Raw genomic sequence first — 22252 nt, 5'->3', positions numbered from 1 at the left:
TGGTACCATGTGAGAGGATGGATGACAATGTGTCAGGACAAGGCTATTCCACTGTCCCTCACTTGGATTCAGGCAGTGTCTTCTCCCAAATTCCAGAAAATCATTAATGCCAAGGAATCTGCCCTCACTGGCTTGGGCCTCAGCCAGAGGTCAGGCCCAGCTAGAAGGTAGCAGGCATCCCTGAAGACATGGTGCAATGGGGCAGAGGTGGCAGTGTGAAATGCCTGCTTCTTGCTGTGAAATGACCCTGTGCCCCAACTGGGCACAGGAACCAGGCACTGTAGGGAAGAGCAGAAACAGGTCTGGAAGAAAGGCGCCTTGTCCTGAGAACCTTCATATTTGTACATCTTTGTGTCTTTCTCTCAAGTCCTTCACACCCTGCTGAGCACAGAATCAGCACTCAAAAACACATTGAAGGAGAAAGCCATTTATTTGCCTCCAGATCATTTTCCAATACTGAAGCAAAAAGTAAAATGTAGGGACAAGGGAAACAAAGGCACAAGAAGGACCTATGAGGGCCCCCAGAACTCACCATGGACACTCAGTAGAGGCCTTCTCTTCATATCAAGGGTATGGGTGGGTGAGAAATGCTGCTTTATTCCACAAGATAGGCCCAATCACCCCAGCCCAATGAGAAGAGAAGCAGAGTTGTAACGTCAGGCTGGGAGGTCAGAACTTGCTGGCATAGAGGGAAATAATCCACTTGGGCATGCGGAGGAAGCCGGGCAAGTAGGAGGCCAGCCAGCTCATGCTGGGGACATGTGAGAGAACGGAGCTCGCAGACAAATAGTCTTGAACTGGGCGGCCTGGGGACAATAGGAGCAGAGTTAGAATCCCATTTCCCACTCTTCAGACACCCCAACCAGGGCTGGGGAGACAGAGAGAAGAAGTGGGCAGGGAGCAGAAGGAACAACATTTTAAGACTGGCTGCCAGGTCAGAGCTCTTACCATCCACATCGCAAAGGTCATAGCGTCGAGCGAGGTCACAGGATGGCAGCACCTTACCACTCAGGCTCAGGATATTGGGGTCTGTGGACACACAGGCAGTTGGAAATTTCATGCATGGGAGTGCACAGAGCGACATGATTTGGGCCCCGTTTGTCAGGGCACCACTGAGACAGACTCGGAAGCCCTGGAGAATCGTTTCTTCTGTTCCTAGCAAGGCTCTTGGGCCTCTGACTGTTGTCCACACTTCCTAGAAGGCAGTTCCTAAAGCTTCCAAGCCTCAAACTGGGAATCCTGAGCACTGGGTCTCAGAATGCCAGAGAAAAGAAGGGTATACTCTTCAATCACCCCATGAACCAGATCTGGGCACTGGTTGCCACCACCCTACAGATCCTCCATGCCCTTCCTGGTTGCCCGCTGCTTCCAACCTCTTCACCTGTTGCCAGAGCCACCACACATTTGCCACTCATTTCTGTGGTTTCCGCAGATGAGAAAAGTGGTTTAAACTGAAACACAGAGCAGAGAAATATAAAGTTAATTTTCAAGCACAGGGCCTAAGTCTCTCCATCCCATTTCAACTACTGTTCTAGGAGAAAGACCTCGTGCATGGCCTGCAAGACCCAATGTCTTGGCAGGTGCTGGAGACACTCCTCCCCTAGTCCAGGTGAGCCCTGTACCCTGACACCAGGACCCATTGCCTTTCCTAAGTGGAAGTATCTGGTAGTGCCAACTAGTGTCTGGACTTTCTGGGCTACTTCAGTATGGGGGTCGAGTGCACGGGCTTTGGAGCCAGACATCCTTTCTACTTATGACATATATGACCTTGAATACTTTTTTTTTTCTTTCTGAGTTGGAGTCTCACTCTCTTGCCCAGGTCCTTGGCATGCTCCCAGCCACCGCAGCCTCAACCTGCTGGGCTCTGGCGATTCTTCCGCCTCCGCCTTCCAAGTAGCTGGAACTACAGGCACGCACCACTATGCCCGGCTAAGTTTTGGATTTATTGTAGAGATGAGGTCTTGCCAAGTTGCCCACGCTGGTCTCGAACCCGTGGGCTCAGGCAATCCTTTCACCTCAGCCTCCCAAAGTGCTGGGATTATAGGCATGAGTCACTGTGCCCAGACTTGAACAAGTTTCTTAACCTCTCTGGGTTTCAGTTTTGCTATCTATAAAATAAAGATAGTATCTCCTTTACAGGATTAAAGGAAATAATGAGTGTACCGGGCTCAGCCCTGTGCCTGACACAGTAAACACCCTAGTGAATAGGAGTATTTGCTCTTGTTGTTAGTGTCTTGTCATTGAGGATGCAGAGACTGATTGCCCTGCGTTCTTGCCCTCCATTACGAACCTGCTTATACAGGGGATCCTTTTCGGCCTCCTCCTTGGTCATATGCTCCTTCAGCAGTTCTGTCTGCACTAACCCTGGCCACAGAGACACATAGCTGACTCCGTGGCACCGTAGCTCATGGGCACAGTCAGCAGCCAGCCTGTCGCACTGTGGAAAACAGAAGGTGGGGTGGAGGCCAGGGCACCCGGCCATGTAACCTTCCTCCCCTCCCATTCCTGCTTTGCTGGGAGTGCCCCAGCCCTCTCCCCTTCTCAGGAACCCTGGGATTTCAGCTGCCCACCCACCCCAGTGTGATGCCTACTCCAAGCATAGGCACTCTCTGTGAAGGAGACAGCTGGGAGGTACCTATTCTGACCTCTGAATACTGTTATCTCATGAGTTATAGGTACCATCACTGTCTTATATCTCCCCAACTCCTATGCCGCTAGGTTCTCACCGCAGCTTTGCCCACGCCATAGGGGACGTTGAACATATACTGTAGGCCCCCAGTGGAGGAGATAACCACGATGAGCCCCCGGCCAGCTGGTACCATCAGCCGTGCCCCATACACTGAACACAAGTAGTGGCCTCTAGAAGGTGGGGCAGGGAAGAAGGAATGAACCATGTTAGTGCTGGCCTGGGTGTGCAGCTCCTGGCAGCTTCCTCTGCCCTCTGGTGGCTGTAGGCTGCGTAGGGTTGCTGCTGAACCTGGGATCAGAGGCCTGAGGCCACATTCTGAGAGAAAAACTTGTCAAATTAACCACTGACAGATGAGGAATAGCAATTTTTAGAAGATGTAATGGAAGAAAAGAGCTCTGTCACAATAGCAATTACAATGAAATAGTTCAGGGAGAAAACAAACCTAAGAAATATATAAGCCGGGCTTGGTGGCTCAGCCTGTAATCCCACGCCTTTGGGAGGCTGAGGTGAGTGGATTGCCTGAGCCCGTGGGTTCGAGACCTGCCTGGGCAGCGAGACCTCATCTCTACAATAAATAAAACAATCAGCCGGGCGTGGTAGCGCATGCCTGTAATTTCGGTTACTCGGAAGGCTGAGGCAGAAGGATCGCCAGAGACCAGCAGGTAGAGGCTGCGGTGGCTGGGAGAGGCCACTGCACTCCAGTCTGGGCAACAGAGTGAGACTCCAACTCAAAAAAAAAAAGAAAGAAATATATAGAGTGTACATGGGAAGACTATAAAAGAACAATTACAGACAAAATCATTCAAAGGTAAGGAGAACTGACATATAAAACGTAGTTCTACATAAATTAACCCATTGACTCAGTCAATTTGAGTTATGTCTCAATCACTGCACTCCAGGCTGGGCAACAGAGTGAGACTCTGACTCAAAAAAAAAAAAGAAAAGAAAAATGAGTGATAAATTGGGGAAAGTATTTGTAAAACATATACCAAAGACATCTGTTCTACAAAGATCGCTTGTAAATTGATGTGAAAAGAATAACTTAAAAACACAAAGACAATTCACAAAAGAATAAACAGCCAATAAACAAAGGAAAAGAAGCTCAACCTCACAAACAATTAAAGAAGTATGAATTAAAACCACCTTTGAGACAGGTGCGGTGGCTCACTCCTGTAATTCTAACACTTTGGGAGGTGGAGGCGAGAGAATTGCCTGAATCCAGGGGTTTGAGACCAGTCTGGGCAACTTGGCAAGACCTCGTCTCTATAACAAATCAAAAATAATTAGCTGGGCATGGTGGTGCACACCTGTAGTTCCTGCTACTTGAAAGGCTGAAGTGGAAGGATTGCCTGAATCCAGCAGGTCAAGGCTGCAGTAACTGTGAGCGTGCCACTGCACTCCAGCCCAGGTGACAGAGTGAGACTCCAACTCAAAAAAATAAAAAATAAAACCATCTTTGTATATCTTGTGCATATCAGAGTGGCAAAGTTTGCCTGCCTACATGGCTTGATACTCTCTGGTATGGTTGGAAACATGGGGAAATAGATATTCCTCTTCATTACATTGAGATTAAAAATTGGTGGGGTCTTTTAGGAGGACAGTTTGATAATATTTATTACATCTTTAAGAAGTACAGTTTGATAATGTTTATTATATCTTTAAGTACATATTTTGTGACCCAGTAATTATTCTGCTTTAACAAAAAAGGAAAAAGGTATGTAAATTATTGTATCTCATCACAACTGAAGATTTTGGTAGTATTAAAAAGAATAAGAGATATTGGCCGGCCGCAGTGACTCAAGCCTGTAATCCCAGCACTTTAGGAAGCCGAGGTGAGGGGATTGCTTGAGTCCACGGGTTTGAGAATGGCCTGGACAACTTGGCGAGACCTCATCTCTACAATAAACCAAAAAATTAGCTGGGCCTGGTAGCATGCGTCTGTATTTCTGGTTACTTGGAGGGCTGAGGCAGAAGGATTGCCTGAGCCCAATAGGTCGATGCTGGGGTATCTGTGAGTGTGCCACTGCACTCCAGCCTGGGCGTCGGAGAGAGACTCCAATTAAAAAAAAAAAAGTCAGACTCGGTGGCTCAGCCTGTAATCCCAGCGCTTTGGGAGGCTGAGGTGAGGGAATTGCCTGAGCCCACGGGTTTGAGACCCACCCAGGCAACTTGGCGAGACCTCATCTCTACAATAAATCAAAAATTAGCCGGGCGTGGTAGCATGCACCTGTAGTTCTAGCTACTTGGAAGGCTGAGGTGGAGGGATTGCTGGAGCCCAGCAGGTCGAGGCTGCGGTGGCCGGGAGCGGCCACTGCACTCCAGTCTGGGCAACAGAGTGAGACTCCAACTCAAGGAAAAAAAAAGAATGGGAGATATTTACGTGAAAAATCTGAAAGAATATATACCAGGCTACTAACTGTAGCTACATAATAGAATAAGGAAGGAAGGGAGGGCAGTGAGGAGAATAAGATTATACTGGTCTTCACATTTTTCTACAATTAACAAAAATACACATGTATCTTTTGCATGGGGAACAGTTAGGACCCATCAAATGAAAAGAAGTAGAGTTACAGTTTCAGTGAAAAAGTGATGTACAGGAAAGGCAGTAAAAGTACAGGGGGGTGGGTGGGTAGGAAGAGTTGCTAGTGGGCTGCCTGGGGCTCACAAAGTGGCCTTTACCTTGGAGAATTCATGAGGGCTCAGGGTCTGGGGTCTGAACTTCTGTCTCAAGCCTCTACTTTGGGTTTCAAACCTCAGCTGCAAGAGATGAGGGTGTGGAGGGCACCTCTCTTTGGAGAGCTATGGAGGTGGGCATGACCAGTTTCTAGCTCCAAGGGTTTTACTTTCTTGCTTTTGGGCTGATCATTCCCCTCCATCTTCACAATCTTCCTTCCCCTTCCACTTTGGAATTTACAACAGCATTCTAATCCTGCTGCTTGGGATTGTCGACAGGGTACTGAAATTGGAATAATAGGTATTCTTATATGTATCAGTCATGGGATTGCAGACAATATCCTGGGTTACTCTCACAGGTGGCAGATCACATCCGCAAAGTGTAGTTTAATTATATGAGAGGGTAACATTATTCCAACAGTAACAAAAAAAAAAGACATTACCAGTGCCTATTATGCTGGGATAATTCCAAATACTGTGTTACATCTCACTCCTGTGCCAGAGATATGTGTGACCTTGTGAGAACTCTGCTCTTCCAACTCTGACCTGGGAGTGACCTTGTCTGTGGATCTAGAGTGAGAGTGTGGAGGCTAAAGAGGACTGGTGCTTTTCTTTTTTATTAACCTTCTCTTGACGTAAAACAAAACAATTTCTCCATCTAACTATTTTCAAAAAAATATACTAAAGGCTATGTGCCTTCCAGAGAGGAGGCAGCTCCCTCTGGGTCTTGCAATTGGATGGGCAGAGTGAGGCAGGAGAAAGGCCAAGGGCTTGTTCAAATGAAAATTACTGACAGTACGAGGCAAAAGTTGATTCCTAGGTACAGACTCACCTGAGCGGCACTTATTCTGAGATAATCGAGATAAATGGAACAGGAGGGAAAAAAAACAGATGAGCAAGACCAGAAGGAAAAGGAGAGGGCATATGGGGAAGGGCCCAGGCTGTGGAGCTGACTAAATGACCGAGTCTGGGCCCTGGTAGTGGGGTAAGGGGAGCACTCACCTGAGTCCAACATTGTTCATATCATCCCATATGGAGGCGGGGACTTCCCAGAATGCCTTTTCCTTGTTGTTCAGGATCGCCTGGAAGGTATAGAGAGGACAATTGATTGGATGATCTGAAGGCAGGAAGGTGTGAGAGGTTGGGTAGCCAGAAGAGGCAATGAGTAGGCATGAGAACTAAGGGTTAGAGAAGGAGGTGAGGAAATTTCAAAGGGTACCTGGACCCCAGCATAAGCATTGTTGACCAACACATCCAGGCGCCCATGCTGTTCCCGATCCACTTGCTCAAACAGCCTTTGTACTTGACTCTCCTGGCTTGAATCACACACCACGGGCACACATCGGCCTCCAAGAGATTGTGCCTGAGAGGGACAGGAGATAGTCACACACAAGCTGAGACACAACACAACTCCCCCAAGCAAAGAAGGCCTGAGAACTGAGAAGGCAATCATAAGAAAGCCAGCATCTGAGGCCAGTGGGCAGGCAATACTGCCCTCTGGTGTGTGTTTTGAGGACTTTCAGGAACGATAGTCCTGCCCATCAGGTGAATTAGGATCTCAGGTTTAATAATATACAAGGATTTACTGAGGTCTATCATGTGCAGGGGATTGTACCCTGCAAGTAGAGGGTAAGAACAAGGAAGGCATGGAGTTTGCTCTTGAGACATAGCAGCTATCCTTTTCCTTGGTTATTTCCAAGTCATGCCCTTCACCACTCACCTGGAACCCCCTACTCAATCCCAGCCCTCTTACTCCACTCCATCGTTGCTACTGCTGGTAATCCAAACTATTAGGGATGAACTCTTTCTACTTCCTGTACTGTCTTGCTGTCTACAAATGTGCCCCATTCTCCAAAGATAGAGGAAGAAGAGTACCTTATCCAAGAACAATCTTCCTCTTCTTCAAATCCATGCTCTGAGTCCCACCCTATTGCCCACCGCCCCTTGCCTGAACTACTGTGGTGCCTCCTTAACTACTCACTCGATCTCCAGTCTTTCTGTCTCGAATTTACTCCTTATGGTCCAGCCAGTACGAACTATCTAAAACACAAAGCTGTTTAAAATGTTCTCTTGGATCACCAATTCTGAGAATAAAACCTAAGTATCTACTATGGTCTTCCAAGACTCTTTCCTCTCCAGCCTCTCACTCACCACTTCTCCCTCACTTTGCCTCACAACATCCTCTCTCTCTCCCCACTGTCCCTCTCTGCTCATGTATAGCTCCCTCTACTGAAATGCTTCCCCTAACTTCCTTTCGCACACATCTTTCAAGACTCAGTTCAAGAACTACCTCTATGAGAAGGCTTTCCCAAGCCACTCTCCTAACCACACTCTGCTTCTAGGGGCCTGGCCCCTTCCATATTTCTAGAGCATTGTTTGCATATCTTCCCCTTAGAATTTACTATATTCACATTATATTGAAATAATTGGTTTCTGATCCTTACTTCCTTTGGACTCTATCTTTTTTCTTTTTGAGTCGGAGTCTCACTCTGTTGCCCAGGCTGGAGTGCAGTGGCACATTCATGGCCATTGCAGCCTGGATCTGCTGGGCTCAGGTGATCCTTCCACTTCAGCCTTCCAAATAGCTGGAAAAACAGGCATGTGCCACCACGCCTAGCTAATTTTTTTGATTTATTGTAGAGACGAGGTCTTGCCAAGTTGTCCAGGCTGGTATCAAACTCTGGGCTCAGGCAATCCTCTTGCCTCCACCTCCCAAAGTGATGGGATTATAGGCGTTAGCCACCACACCTAGTTGAACTCCATTTTTTAAAAGCTGAAATTATATCTTATTAGTCTTGGTAACCCCAGTGCTTCACATAGTGCCAGGCAAATTATGGAGACTCAAATATTTAATTAAATCCAGTCAAAAATGCAAATTAAAATATACAGCTGAATAAAGTCTTGCCTAAAATAGAGGAAAGCACAGGTCCACAAACCTTTAGTTGCAATTGCAAAATCTCTGAAACTCTCAAACACAAAGTTTTTTTCATAAAACTCATTTGATGCCGAAATTCGACCTTACCTGAAGTTATTTATGGAGCTTATATATTCTACCTTAGGTAAATACATCTTGCTGAGTAATATTATGGTTTCAGGTAAGGATCAGGAAAGGGGGTGGTTAAATGGAAGGGCTCCCTCAGGTAGTGTCCCCAGCTGTGGTGCTGGAGGAAGCACTCACCTCCTTAGCAGTGTCCTGAAGGGTGTCCAGATGGCGGCCAGTGATGTAAACTGTGGCACCTGCTCGGCAGAGCTGCAAGGCGATGCCACGGCCAATACCTCTGGAGGCACCAGTCACTACACACACTTGGCCCTTCATGGGAGCTGCCATGACTCACAGATAAAGGGGGAGAGCCTGTGGAAGCAAAGACTTGCTCTGAGGGAAGTCTGCAGATTTTGTGTGGAGTGGAGGACCCCACTAGGGATAGATAAGAGGGGGAGCCAAGGTTTCCGAATCCTTTGAGAAGAAAGAAGTTTCAAAAGGGGACAATTGAGTGCAGAGACCAGGGCAAGGCAGTTTGTCCCTTCACGGAGGACCAGTGAGTGAAAGGGTCCTTGGTGGAGTGGATACTTAGTGCGACTCTCTGCACGGGGCTGCCTGGGTGGGGGAATCTGGCTCTGCAGACTCTCGCGGGGAGTGCAAGTCAAGTCCTGGCCTCCTGGAGCTCAGGGCCCCGGCCTGTCATCATCTGGCCCAGCCAGGGTCGTGGCTTACGGGTCGGGGGGGTGTGAGCGAAGCCCGGAGACCCTGAGGCCCAAGTGGGAGGCGTTTGCGCACCTTACCTGCCTCCTGTGCTGCCTCTGGGGTCCTCGGGCCGCTTAGCTCGCCACACCTCTAGTCCGGGAACTTTGTTCCGGCCGCAGGAACAGAAGTGACTACGTCTGGGGCAGATTACAGGGCTAGGGTAGAAGTCCGGGTTCTGGCCTGCGTTGAGCTGGCGACTTGCAAGGCAGGGCTCAAGGATGGCCTCCTAGGACCGTAGGCGGTTCTGGGCTGGGGCAGAGGGGGCGGGTTCCTGGGTCGAAGTTCCGACTGGTAAATAAGGGCGGAGCGATTTGGGAGACACACCAACCTGTCTGGCTGGGCTCGTCGCGGAACTATGACGTAACCTCTGCGCCGGAAGCGCGGCGGACTTTTAAAACTCTGTGTGGACCTGTGCCCACCTGACGACTTTGGGGGTCAATCTGCTGCTCAGGAAGTTTTTGCAGTCGGAGAGGTCCCGAAGCACACGTGGGGTTGGGGCCGCGCTCCCGCATACGATGGGGCTTCGGTTCCTAGCTGGTGGCTGACGGGCGCGGGACCAAGGGCTCAGGGTGCCCCTCAGCAGGCTGCGAGCGGCGACCCCGGCCGACTCAGATGAGCGCTCCCACCTGAGCCCCTAAGCTCTGGGGTATTTCCGGCGCGCGCTGTTCGAGCTGAAAGAGGATCCCGAGACTGGCGAACGAGGTAGAGAGCAATTTCAGGTGTTAGTTCAGGAACATAAAATCTAGGACAGGCAAGAAAACTTTCGGGGGTCACTAGGATGTGGGGATTTAGTTTTATTATCTTTGTCTTCTTCCTTGGCCCCTGCCCCTTTATTAAGTGATGAAACATAACCTTATTCTCTACTAAGCCTCTTTAAAATATTTATTTCCTCGCCTTTCCAAGCTGATGGTGCAAATATTTTGAAGGAAGTGGAGCTCAGGCCCCTAGCCTTGTCCACGAACAGAACTGGCAGTGAGATGCCCCAGGAACTGTTGGGGTTCAGTCCCTTGAAACCCTTCTGTCAAACATGCATTCACTATTTTGAGAAGTCCACAACCCTTCCTCTGCCAAAAATAAAAGAACTCCACAACTAAAACCAAACAAAAAACCAGGCAGCATAGGCAGCATGATGTAAGTGAGAGAGGTGGCACAGATTGGTTGAATCGACTCTTTCGCTGTAAAGTCTTGCAATCCTGAACAAGTCACACCACTTTTCTGAGCTTCAGTTTCCTCGGCTGTAGGAGAGTACTTACTTCATGTGGCAGTTTAAAAGTTTAAGTAAGACCTAGGTAGAGTGCTTTGGGCATTGCAGGTGCCAATAAACCTAAATTCTCTGAGCCCCTATAAGCACACGGGTCTCTTGCAGTGTTAAATTGACAGTGAAAGGCCAAAGCTGAGTCACCTGTGCTCCTTCTTGCACGAGTCCCTCTAGGCATGCTCAGGCTTTGCTTGTCTCTTATGGAATCACCTCTGCAGTGAGAGGATAGCCAAGACCTTCTCACTCGCTAAGGGCATATGTGTTGGTACTTGCTAACAGAAATTGCAGAAAACTGACCCCACTTCCTACCTCTCCCTCCTTCCCAGCATTCCTCGCAGGCTTCTCTATTTCCAAGGGTGTAAGGAAGTGTTCCTATCTCCACCAAACTCCCCATTAATAAGGACAGCTGGCAGCGCATCCCACTGAGAATTGAAGAACTCTCAGCACAGAGCAACTTTGTCCAAATCACCAAGAGACTTGACCAAACCATGACCTCTGGAATGACCCCAGCCCCCCTTAAAATGCCTGTTTGCGAAAGCACAATGTGCCCAGGAGGATTTATTATTTGTTCTAGCCAACACCTGATACCAGACCACTAACCTCCCTCTCTCAGAGCACTTACTAAAAGAGCTTACAATTGTAAATATGTTGTATCTCTTGCAACTCGAAGCGGCAGTTCCTTCCTTTGAAATGTAGTCATCAAGAACTCTAAGACCTGCCCCCAGTCTCTGTGGAGGACAGAACCCTTTTAGAACTGCCAGCTAATGAAACAACTGGTCTCAACCCATTTACTCTGACTCTATCAACCCCTTCTCACTCCCTCACTCCTCTCCTCAAAATGCCCAAATAATTTGTGGACAAACCAGAATGGAGTTCAGCTCCTTCTCCTGCTGTCAGTAGTTACTGAATAAAGCCTGTTTTTACTGCCTTAACCCATATCTGGCTGTTTGTCTTTGATATTGCATGGCAGAAGTTCCAGCCTGTGCACCTCCTTAGCCCTGCTCAGTCCTGGGGGGAATCCTGCCTCCTCTACTGCTCAAACTGGGGGCCATGAGGCTTAGGGATGATCCCCGGGTAGGGGCACCAATGGATATGTAGAGGGGGCATGAAGGAGTATCAGGCAGGGACTCAGGATAGACACAGATGGGCAAGGATGCCCCTTGCCTGCAGGCAGGAGCTGAGATAGAGGTGACCTTTGACGGAGGGACAAGAATGTGTAGCATCCTCAGGAAGGTGAAACTGGAATGGAACAGGGTCATGCCCAGCCTGTGGAGGAACCTGATTGTGGTGATCCTTCTGCTCCTTTGAGTCCCCACCCATGGTCTCGCCATAATTGTATAATTGTTTCATGACTAGAACTGGAATCATGTTGGGAACTGGATCATTGTCTTATGAGGTGTGCCTGTACCCACCCATCCCATCCTGCTCAGGTGTGGACACAGAGCAAGCTGTAAAAGGCACCAGCTGACTGGGAGTTGAAGGCTAGGGAGGATATTCGAGTGAAGGGGCCAGAAGGTATAGGCATGTTACAAGGGCTGTGGAGTCAAGAGGAGTAGTGAAAGGATGGGAAGCCTGAGAAGGTGTAAGCAGAGGGGCCCAGGGAGGAGGGGATGGACCAGCTCAGTGGGGATGACCAGGGACTGCAGGTGATGGAGAAGGGACTTTGGCAAATGTCCTGAGGTCATGGTGGGGGGTAGCCCCAGGGATGAGGAGGCCAAAAGCTTAAGAAATGAGATGCCTCATGTGATGCCTCACAGAGACGGTGTCAAGGCCTTTGAGTGTTGTGGGTGGGAAGGAGCCAGAATGATGAAGGAAGAAGGGCAACTCTGGGCCCTACCACCTTGTCTTGGTTTGTCCCTTGGGCTCCAGTTCCTGTGGGGCCCTGGTGCATGCTCATCATTCATTCCCTGTACCTGAATCCCCACCTCACTGTCCCTCGTGTTACCTCACCCCCCCTTTTTTTTGAGTTACAGTCTCACTGTCACCCAGACTGGAGTGCAGTGGCATGCTCCTGGCCACCGCAGCCTCGACCTGCTGGGCTCCAGCAATCCTTCCACCTCAGCCTTCCAAGTAGCTGGAACTACAGGCATGTACTACCACACCCGGCTAATTTTTTATTTTATTGTAGAGATGAGGTCTCGCCAAGTTGCCCAGGCGGGTCTCGAACCCGCGGGCTCAGGCAATTCATTCACCTCAGCCTCCCAAAGTACTGGGATTACAGGCTGAGCCACCAAGCCCGGCTACCTCACCCCTTTCTTTTTTTGTTGTTTTGAGATGAAGTCTCACTCTGTTGCCCAGGCTGGAGTGCGGTGGCATGCTCACAGCAACCGCATCCTCGACCGGTTGGGCTCAGGTGATCCTTCAGCCTCAGCCTTCCAAGTGGAACTACAGGCGCTGGCCACCACGCTCACGGAATTTTTTTATTTATTGTAGAGACAAGGTCTTGCCAAGTTTCCCAGGCTGGTCTCAAACCCCTGAGTTTAGGCAATCCTCTCGCCTCTGGCTCCCAAAGTGCTAGGATTACAGGTGTGAGCCACTGTGCCTGGCTGTCTCACCACTTTCTTTGCCTACCAGGGAGCTCCTCTTCCATTCATGGGCCCAAAAGGGCCTTCAGGAGTTGACTTTGCTCTTAGCCGGAATCTCAGATCCCTTGGTCCAGCATCTGCCTCCGTCACCTTCCAGTTTAGTGCAGACTGACTGGTCAGAGCACACATCCATGGGGATACCCTGGGGACTGAGTCTCCACAGTCAGACTCATTTTGACATTCTAACCCTTGGTCAGTTTCTCTAGAAAAAGGAATCACTTTTGTGTGACATGCATGTCACAGCCATGATGTGAGTTCACTTCCACGAAAGAGACCAGGGCTGGGCCAGGCCACCTAGGCTGATCTCTTTTGACATTCATGCTATTTCTTTGTGGCCATTATTCTCTATTGCTTAAGCCATCCCACACACTCTCTTTTTACTGGTGGGGAAGTTTCTGGTGATGGGAGCAGCTGCATCAGGGCCTGGGATAGGGTGGGGTCTCTAGGTCCTCTTAGAAGTGGGACAAAAGGGCCAGGCCTCAGAAATCAGACAATTACCACCCTTCAGCTGGAGAAAGAGAAGCCAGATGTGCATGTAGTCAAATCGCTTCTCTGAATATGCTTAGATGTTTGCTCATGCAGGCATGGGCCCTCTGTGGCCACCCAGGAATATGGCAGCACTGGCTGCCTCTGGGTTGGGGACCAGGAACTCAGCAGTAATGGGCAGGGATGGGAGGGAGATTTTCATTGTGCACCTATGCCTTTTTGGGTTCTGAGCCATATGAAAGTGCTACCCTGAAAATGTGATTTGCAATGAAAAATAAAGATCTCGTCTCTCCCTAGCCTCCTTTAGGGAAGTACCTATCTTCCCAGGACCGACAAGTACCTGGGTTTGGTCCAGTGGGGATGGGCTGCATCCCAGCCAGGCAGCTGGTTTCCCCTTTGCTGCCCAGGCACATTCTTTCTTTCTCTGTGCCTACTGCTGGTTTCATGGTCCCTCATGCCAGGGACCACTGCCACTGCAGCAATTCCACACTAGTTTCAGGTCCCCAGACTCTTGACTTTCCCTCCCATGATCTCTCCTCAGCCCACCCCTCCATTGCATCACTTGCCTGGGGATGCTGATACGGGGCCAGTCTACTGGCTGTTCCTCTGGTGCCTGACTATTCTCCCTCTGGTCCATCCTCCCCATGTCTCAGTCCTAGTGAGTTTCCTCAAATACAAATCTGATCATGCCATGCTTCTGGTTGAATCCTCTTGCATCCCTGGTGGTCTAGTGGTTAGGATTAAAAAGGAAAAAGGAAATAAGCCCAGCATGGTGGCTCATGCCTGTAATCCCAGCACGTTGGGAGGTGGAGACCAGAGGACTGCCTGAGCCCAGGGTTTTGAGACCACCCTGAGCAATTTGGTGAGACACTGTGTCTACAACAAATCAAGAAAAATTAGGCAGGTGTTGTCGTGCATGCCTGTAGTTCCAGCTACTTGGAAGGCTGAGATAGAAGGATCACCTGAACCCAGTAGATCGAGGTTGTGGTGGCCGTGAGCGTGCCACTGCACTCCAGCCTGGGTGATAGTGAGACCCCAACTCAAAAAAAAAAAAAAAAAGAAAAAGAAAATAGATCCTCCTGTAGCTGACTGTGCTCTTGCCAGATCCCCCAAGGACCTCCTTTTCCCATTTTTGTGCATGACACTCCCCTCTGTGCTTCCAAGACCGATACCTGCAACCCTTCTTGGAGAGCTGCCTTTGCCCTGGGTGTCAGTGGTGGTAGGAATGAAAGCCTGGGAAAGCCTCTCCCAAGACTGAGACTACTCCAAGGCCTTACACTCTGGAGTAGTTAGTTCCCTTGCATCTTGCAGAAGCTACTCTCTGCAGCTGAGAGGGTACTCTTGCTTGGTTTCACCTCCTCTCTTACTGGTCTCCCCTGGGATCACTTTTTAATCACTCAATGGCTAAGATAGGTCACAGTGGAGACATATTGCTCACAATTTAAATCTCTATCATGTATCTTTACTCTCTTTTCTCTGGAAATGTCCCATATCAAATCTAAATTTAAGCCATACTGAACTTCTAGCTGTTTGGCCACTTTTGTCCCTGGCACCTGCCTTTTTAAAAAAAATTATCCCCTGCCCCCTTCCTTTAACCTCAGGTTAGTATCACTTCCTTCCTCCTGTGTTCTCAGGGAACTCTGGGTAAACTTGACTACAGCACCCATGTCCATCTAGTTTAATTAGCCTTCCCTGGTGCCTAGTGTGGTGCTGGAAAAACAGTATGTGAAAAATAAATGTTTTTTTGAGTGAATATTGATTCCCCAAATGTCCTAGGGCTCTCTAGTATGAAGCTTCTCAGATCCTGATTGCCTCCTATCTCCAATCAAAAGTGACTGTCCATGGTCCACTCCCTCAGAACTCTGTACTTCTACTTTTTTCTTTTCTTTTCTTTTAAATTCACTAAACACTTGTCAGACAGAAACAGGGTGGTATAAAGAGCACTGTTCCCTGTTTTCTTGTGATTCCAGGACTGAGGTCTAACTTCACATCACAAGGACTCTTGGGGCCCCAGTTTACTTACCTCCTTCAATGAGTGGAAGTTCTGGATGATTTCTAAAATCTGAAATGAATGTATTTTGTGGGGTGGGTCCTGGTCTGCCTTGGTTCCTGCTCTTTCTGCTGTATCCCAAAGCCAGGAATAGTGTCTGGTACAGAGCAGGTAGTTAAATTTATGTGTTGAGTGAAGGAACTGACAATTTCAGTGACTATGTACTATGTATATTATTTCATTTAATTCCTAAAGTGGTGGAGTCAGGATTTGCATGCAAGTTTGTACATCCTTGAAGCCCATGCTTCTCCCATAAAACCTTGTGGCCTTTACAAGACAATGCCACGGTGCACATATTTGCTCCATGGAGGCTTTTAGTGAGAGCTGTGGAAGGCTGGAGTTAGCCTGAGGCCCTTCTTCTTTATACCATATAGGCAACTGCCTCTGCCCCTTGCCCAGTGGGGCACAGGAACCAGGCATTGCAGGGACCTCCCCAACCTCAGGGGATAACAGAATTTAGGGTAGTAAGTGCAAGGGGGTGAGGGAGTACTGAGGAAATCTGGTCACTGTGATCTTAATTGGGTGCAATCAGCCAATAGTGATGTTTGGGTAGGTGTTTCCAAAGGCCCTACATGTCACATATTGATAAGTCAGCTCTCTCTCTTAAAAAAAAAAAAAGCCCTGATTAGTAGCATTTGTGGACTTTTGTGGTATATATACCACCTTGCCAGGGTTGACTTCAAGCAGCCTCCTGAAGTCCCTGAATGCAATCATGGAAGACAGGCACACCAGCAATCTTTACAAGCTGGTGAGCCACTCCTGCTCACCCCAGGAGCAGTAACTGGGAGAGCTCACCAGAAAGCCATAGGAAGATCACAGATTCTGTAGGCCCAGTGGGCATCATTGGGAAGCCTCTGCTCTCACCCTGCAGGTTTCAAAGAAGGGAAGCTATCTCTGCTCCTTTGATTTATAGCAGCCATCTCATCAACTTGGCTGGTCATTTTGACTGCTGGCTGAAAGGTTCCAATCAATGCCTTAGTTCACAACGCCGTAGCTCTTCTTGGGAACATGCCCCCTGTGGCCTGGCCACAGGTTGGGAAGGCCCTATGATCAGGCAAGGCAGTCCTATAGGGCTTGTGTAATCAGTTCTGCTGAAAGCAATTAGGTGGTACCATCTGATAGGAAGGATAAAAGTGTGTCATGTCTATTCACCAGTCCCTCATTTGGATTCAGGTAGTACCTTCTCCCCAAATTCCAGAAAATCATTAATGCCAAGGAACCTGCCCTCACTGGATTGGGCCTCAGTCAGAGGTCAGGCCCAGCTAGAGGGGTAGCAGGCATCCCTGAAGACATGGTGCAATGAGGCAGAGGTAGCAGGGTGAAGTGGCTGCTTCTTGCTGTGAAATGACCCTGCACCCCAGCTGGGCACAGGAAACAGGCACTGCAGGGAAGAGAAGAAACAGGTCTGGAAGAAAGGCGCCTTGTCCTGAAAACCTTCATATTTGTATATCTTTGTGTCTTTCTCCCAAGTCCTTCACACCCTGCTGAGCACAGAATCAGCACTAAAAAAAAAATTGAAGGATAAACAAAACATTTATTTGCCCCCAGAGCATTTTTCTTTTTTTGAGTTGGAGTCTCACTCGGTCGCCCAGACTAGAGTGCAGTGGCTGCTCCCAGCCACCACAGCCTCGACCTGCTGGGCTCCGGCGATCCTTCCGCCTCAGCCTTCCAAGTAGCTGGAACTACAGGCGCGCGCTACCACACCCGGCTAGAGCATTTTTCAATACTGAGGCAAAGGTAAATGTAGGGACAAGAGAAACAAAGGTACAAGAAGGACCTATGAGGGTCCCAGAACTCACTATGGATACACAGTAGATGCCTTCTCCATATCAAAGGTATGGGTGGGTAAGAAATGCTACTTTGTTCCATAACCACTCCAGCCCAGTGATAGGAGAAGCAGAGATGTTGCTTCATGCCAGGAGGTCAGAACTTGCTGGTATAGAGAGTAATAATCCACTTGGGCACGCGGAGAAAGCCAGGCAAGTAGGAAGCCAGCCAGCTCATGCTGGGGACATGCAAGAGAACGGAGCTCACAGACAAATAGTCTTGGACTGGACGGCCTGGGGACAATAGGAAGAGCAGGGTTAGAATCCCATTTCCCACTCTTTGGACACCTCAACCAGGGCTGGGGAGATGGAGAGAGAAGGAGTGAGCAGGGAACAGAAGGAACAGCGGTCAAGGCTGGCTGCTAGGTCAGAGCTCTTACCATCCACATCCCGAAGGCCATAGCGTCGAGCGAGGTCACAGGACGGCAGCGCCTTACCAGTCAGGCTCAGGATATTGGGGTCTGTGGGCACAAAGGCAGTTAGAGATGGCAGGCATGAAAGTGCACAGAGTGACAAGGTTTGGGCCCAGTTGGTCAGAGCACCACTGGGACAGACTCAGGAGCCATGGAGAACTGTTTCCTTCTGTTTCTAGAAAGGCTCTTGGGTCTCTGGCTGTTGTCCACACCTCCCAGAAGGCAGTTCCTAAAGCTTCCAAGCTTCAAACTGGGAATTCTGACCACTTGGCCTCTGAAAGCCAGAGAAAAGAAGGGTATATTCTTCAACCACCCATGAACCAGATCTGGGCACTGGCTGCCACCACCCTACAGATCCTCTATGCCTTCCCTGGTTGCCCGCTGCTCCCAACCTCTTCACCTGTTGCCAAAGCCACCACACATTTGCCACTCATTTCTGTGGTTTCCGCCGATGAGAAAAGTTGTTTGAACTGAAACACAGGGGCAGAGAAATATAGGGTTAATTTCCACCTGCAGCACTCAAGTCTCTCCATCTCCTTTCAATTACTGTTCCAGGAGAAAGAGAGGTCAAAGACCTTGTGCATGACCTGCAAGACCCAATGTCTTGGCAGGTGCCATAGCCACCCCTCCCCAAGTGCAGGCGAGCCCTGTACCATGGCACCAGGACCCACTGCTTATCCCAAGTGGAAAGATCTTGTATTGTCAACTATTGTCTGGACTTTCTAGGCTACTTCAGTGAGGGGATCAAGTACATTTTCTTTGAAGCCAGACAGCCTTTCCACTTATGACATATGTGATCTTAAACAAGTTTCTTAACCTCTCTGGGTTTCAGTTTTGCCATCTGTAAAATATAGATAGTTTCTCACATGACTAAAGGAAATAATGTGTGTACTGGGCTCAGCCCTGTGTCTGCCACAGTAAACACCCAGTATGGGAGTATTTGCTCTTGTTATTAGTGTCTTGCCATTGAGGATGGAGAGGTTGATTTCTCTGCGTTCTCGCCCTCCTCTTGCCAACCTGCTTATACAGGGGATCCTTCTGGGCCTCCTCCTTTGCCAAATGCTCCTTCAGCAGTTCTGTCTGCACTAACCCTGGCCACAGAGACACGTAGCTGACCCCGTGGCACTGTAGCTCAAGGGCACAGTCAGCAGCCAGTCTGTCGCACTGTGGAAACAGAAGGTGGGGTGAGGGTCAGGGCACCTGGCATGTTATCTTCCTCCCTTCCCCTCCCTTCTTTGCTGGGAGTCCTCCAGCCCTTTCCCCTTCTCAGGAGCCCTGAGATCTCAGATGCCCACCCACCCCAGTGTGATGCCTACTCCAAGTACAGGCACTCTTTGTGGAGAAGGCAGCTGGGAGGTACCCATTCTGACCTCTGAATACTGTAGCTCATGAGCTATAGGTACCATCACTGTCTTTTTTTTTTTAGAAAGTAGGATTTATTGAGAGGACAGAAAAGCTCCCAGAGTGAGAGGGGACTTGAAGAGGTTGCCCCCATCACTGTTTTATATTTCCCCTACTTGTATGCCCTTAGGTCCTCACCGCAGCTTTGCCCACGCCATAGGGAACATTGAACATATACAGTAGGCTCCCAGCAGAGGAGATCATCACGATGAGACCCCGGCCAGCTGGTACCATCAGCCGTGCCCCGTACACCGAGCACAAGTAGTGGCCTCTAGAAGGTGGGGCAGGGAAGAAGGAATGAAACATTTTAGTGCTGGTCTGAGTGTGCAGTTCCTGGAAGCTTCCTTTGCCCTCTGTTGGTTGTAGGCTGTGTTGGGTGGCAGCAACCCTAGGAATCAGGGGCCTGAGGCCACATTCTGAGAGGAAGATTGTCAAATTAACCACTGACAGATGAGAAATCACAATCTTTGAAGATATAATGGAAGAAAAAAGCTCTGTCACAATAGCAATTACAAACAAAATAGTTCAAGGAGGGAAAAAAAACCAAAGAAATGTATAGGGTCTACATGGGAAGACTATAAAAGAACAATTACAGACAAAATAGTTCAATGGTAAGGAGAACGACATATAAGATGGAGTTCTACAAATATTAATCCATTGACTCAGTCAGTTTGAGTTATGTCTCATTAAGACTTATTACAGAAATTAAGAAAATAATATAAAGACTAATGATAAGAATCAACATGTGAGAATAGCTGGAAAAGGCTGAAAAAAGAACAATGTCTTGTGGTGGTGGGGTTTGCTTGCCCTACCTCTGCCATGGCCCATTTAAAAATGGACAATGACCTAATAGTTAAAAGAACAGAGTACTGTCATAATAGACAGATAAATCAATGAAACAAAATATTTTATGATTACAACTAATTGTAAGTAAGAACACAATGTACTATGAGGGAAACACATCAAATCAATGTGAAAACATGGGTCATTCAGTACATGGATTTGGGACAAATAACAGTTACACAAGTTGGGGACTGGCTCTCCATTTGTTATTTCAAAATGATGTCCAAAATGATCAAAGATTTAAATATAAAAAAATAAAAGCACAAAAGTACCCCAAAAAAGGTGACTAAATTTGTTTATAAACTTGAGCTGGGAAGGCTTTTCTTAGCATTACACCAAGATAGAAACTATAAAAGGGTGACAGATTGGAATTTTTAAAAATAGGACACAGATACATATATCTACACACACAAATACAAACATACATGTATATCTTGTGTATATACAGAGAGCAGGGAAAGTTGTATGTGTGAAAAATGAGTGATAAATTGGGAAGAATATTTATAAAATATATACTAAAGGCATCTGTTGTACAAAGATCTCTTATAAATTGATGTGGAAAAAATAACAACACAAACATAATTAACAAAAGAATAAATAGCCAATAAACAAAGGGAAAGAAGCTCAACCTCAAAAACAGTTAAAGAAGTATGAATTAAAACCATCTTTGTAAATCTCGGGCCTATCAGAGTGGCAAAGTTTGCCAATCTGAGTGGCCTGATACTGTCTGGTATGGTTGGAAACATGGGGAAACAGATATTCCCCTTCATTGCCTTGAGATTAAAAATTGGTGGGATCCTTTTGGAGGACATTTTGATAATGTTCATTAAATCTTTAAGAAGAGCCGGGCTCGGTGGCTCAGCCTGTAATCCCAGCACTTTGGGAGGCTGGGGTGAGTGGATTGCCTGAGCCCGCCTGGGCAACTTGGTGAGACCTCATCTCTACAGTAAAATCAAAAATTAGCTGGGTGTGGTAGCGTGCGCTTGTAGTTCCAGCTACTTGGAAGGCTGAGGTGGAAGGATCGCCAGAGCCCAGCAGGTCGAGGCTGCAGTGGCCGGGAGCGGCCGGGAGCGGCCTCTGCACTCCAATCTGGGTGACAGAGTGAGACTCCAACTCAAAAAAAAAAAAAAAAATCTTTAAGAAGTACATAGTTCTAAGCCGGGCATGGTGACTCAAGCCTGTAATCCCAGCACTTTGGGAGGCCGAGGTGAGAGGATTACCTGAGCTCAGCGGTTCAAGATCAGCCTGGGCAACTTGGTGAGACCTCGTCTCTACAATAAATAAACCAAAAAATAAGCTGGGCGTGGTAGCGCGTGCCTGTAGTTTTAGCTACTTGGAAGGCTGAGGCAGAAGGATTGCCTGAGCCCAGCAGGTCAAGGCTGCAGTGGCTGTGAGCATGTCACTGCACTCCAGTCTGGATGACACAGTGAGATTCCAACTCAAAAAAAAAAAAGTACATATTCTTTGACCCAAGTATTCCACTGCTGTAACAAATAAAGGAATAGATATATAAGTATCTCATCACAACTGAAGATTTTGCAAATATTAAAAAGAATGGGAAGCCAGGTGTGGTGGCTCACATTTTAATCTCAGCACTTTGGGAGGCTAAGGTGAGAGAATTGCCTCAGCCCATGGGTTTGCGACCAGCTTGGGAAACGTGGCGAGATCTCGTCTCCTCAATAAATAAAAAAATTAAATCAGCCGGGCATGGTAGCGCATGCCTGTAATTCCGGCTACTCAGAAGGCTGAGGCGGAAGGATTGCCAGAGCCCAGCAGGTTGAGGCTGCGGTGGCCGGGAGCGGCCACTGCACTCCAGTCGGGGTGACAGAGTGAGACTCCAACTCAAAAAAAAAAAAAAAATTAGCTGGGCATGGTGGTACACAACTATAGTTCCAGCTCCTTGGAAGGCTGAAGGGGAAGGATCACCTGAGCCCAGCAGATAGAAGCTGTGGTTGTGGTGGCTGTGAGTATGCCACTGCACTCCAGTCTGGGTGACAGAGTGAGACACCTACTCAAAATAAATGAATAAATAATATAAAATAATAAATAAAAAGAATGGGCGACATTTATGTAAAAATTTGAAAGAATATATACCAGGCTACTAACTGGAGCTATATAATAGGTAAGGAAGGAAGTAATGGCACCGAAGGGGATAAGATTATACTGGTCGTAACATTTTTTCACAATTAAAAAAATATACACAGCCGGGCTCGGTGGCTCAGCCTGTAATCCCACGCCTTTGGGAGGTTGAGGTGAGTGGATTGCCTGAGCCTGCGGGTTTGAGAC

General features: G+C 48.1%; 2 protein-coding genes across 3 annotated transcripts in view; both read right to left on the bottom strand.

Annotated features, from left to right (window-relative positions):
* Positions 1-411: 411 nt before the first annotated feature.
* LOC103272234 (dehydrogenase/reductase SDR family member 1-like) lies at positions 412-9225 on the bottom strand. The gene is made up of 9 exons (XM_008069715.1): positions 9143-9225; positions 8541-8714; positions 6582-6725; positions 6365-6444; positions 2727-2859; positions 2291-2437; positions 1382-1451; positions 949-1029; positions 412-806 (listed from the first exon to the last, which is right to left on the bottom strand). Exons 2-9 carry the CDS (start codon positions 8688-8690, stop codon positions 670-672), a joined length of 942 nt encoding a protein of 313 aa, XP_008067906.1. The 5' UTR covers positions 8691-8714; positions 9143-9225; the 3' UTR covers positions 412-669.
* Positions 9226-17136: 7911 nt separating this feature from the next.
* Positions 17137-22252, bottom strand: part of LOC103272233 (dehydrogenase/reductase SDR family member 1) — a 9573-nt gene continuing 4457 nt past the window's right edge. For both annotated transcript variants that reach the window (XM_021718441.1, XM_008069714.2), the window contains 5 exons: positions 19262-19394; positions 18740-18886; positions 18123-18192; positions 17690-17770; positions 17137-17543 (listed from right to left, as the gene is read on the bottom strand). In XM_021718441.1, the coding sequence (XP_021574116.1) occupies positions 17407-17543; positions 17690-17770; positions 18123-18192; positions 18740-18886; positions 19262-19394 (568 nt within the window). In that variant the 3' untranslated portion in view covers positions 17137-17406. The remainder of the gene's footprint in view (positions 17544-17689; positions 17771-18122; positions 18193-18739; positions 18887-19261; positions 19395-22252) is intronic.

This window comes from Carlito syrichta, unplaced genomic scaffold, assembly GCF_000164805.1.
Source record: "Carlito syrichta isolate Samal-C Ts95f unplaced genomic scaffold, Tarsius_syrichta-2.0.1 Scaffold312194, whole genome shotgun sequence".
NCBI classification, from domain to species: domain Eukaryota; kingdom Metazoa; phylum Chordata; class Mammalia; order Primates; family Tarsiidae; genus Carlito; species Carlito syrichta.
The sequence above is the reverse complement of the archived record's forward strand: the minus strand, read 5'-3'. Positions and strand labels throughout refer to the sequence as shown.

Excerpts from the sequence above, each read along its gene's own strand:
- LOC103272234 (XM_008069715.1), bottom strand. The coding sequence starts at position 8,690 with ATGGCAGCTCCCATGAAGGGCCAAGTGTGTGTAGTGACTGGTGCCTCC. Across the intron at positions 2,438-2,726 it reads ATGGCGTGGGCAAAGCTGCG|TGCGACAGGCTGGCTGCTGA; the intron begins GTGAGAACCTAG and ends TGTTTTCCACAG. Across the intron at positions 1,030-1,381 it reads TGTGGTGGCTCTGGCAACAG|ACCCCAATATCCTGAGCCTG; the intron begins GTGAAGAGGTTG and ends GTGTGTCCACAG.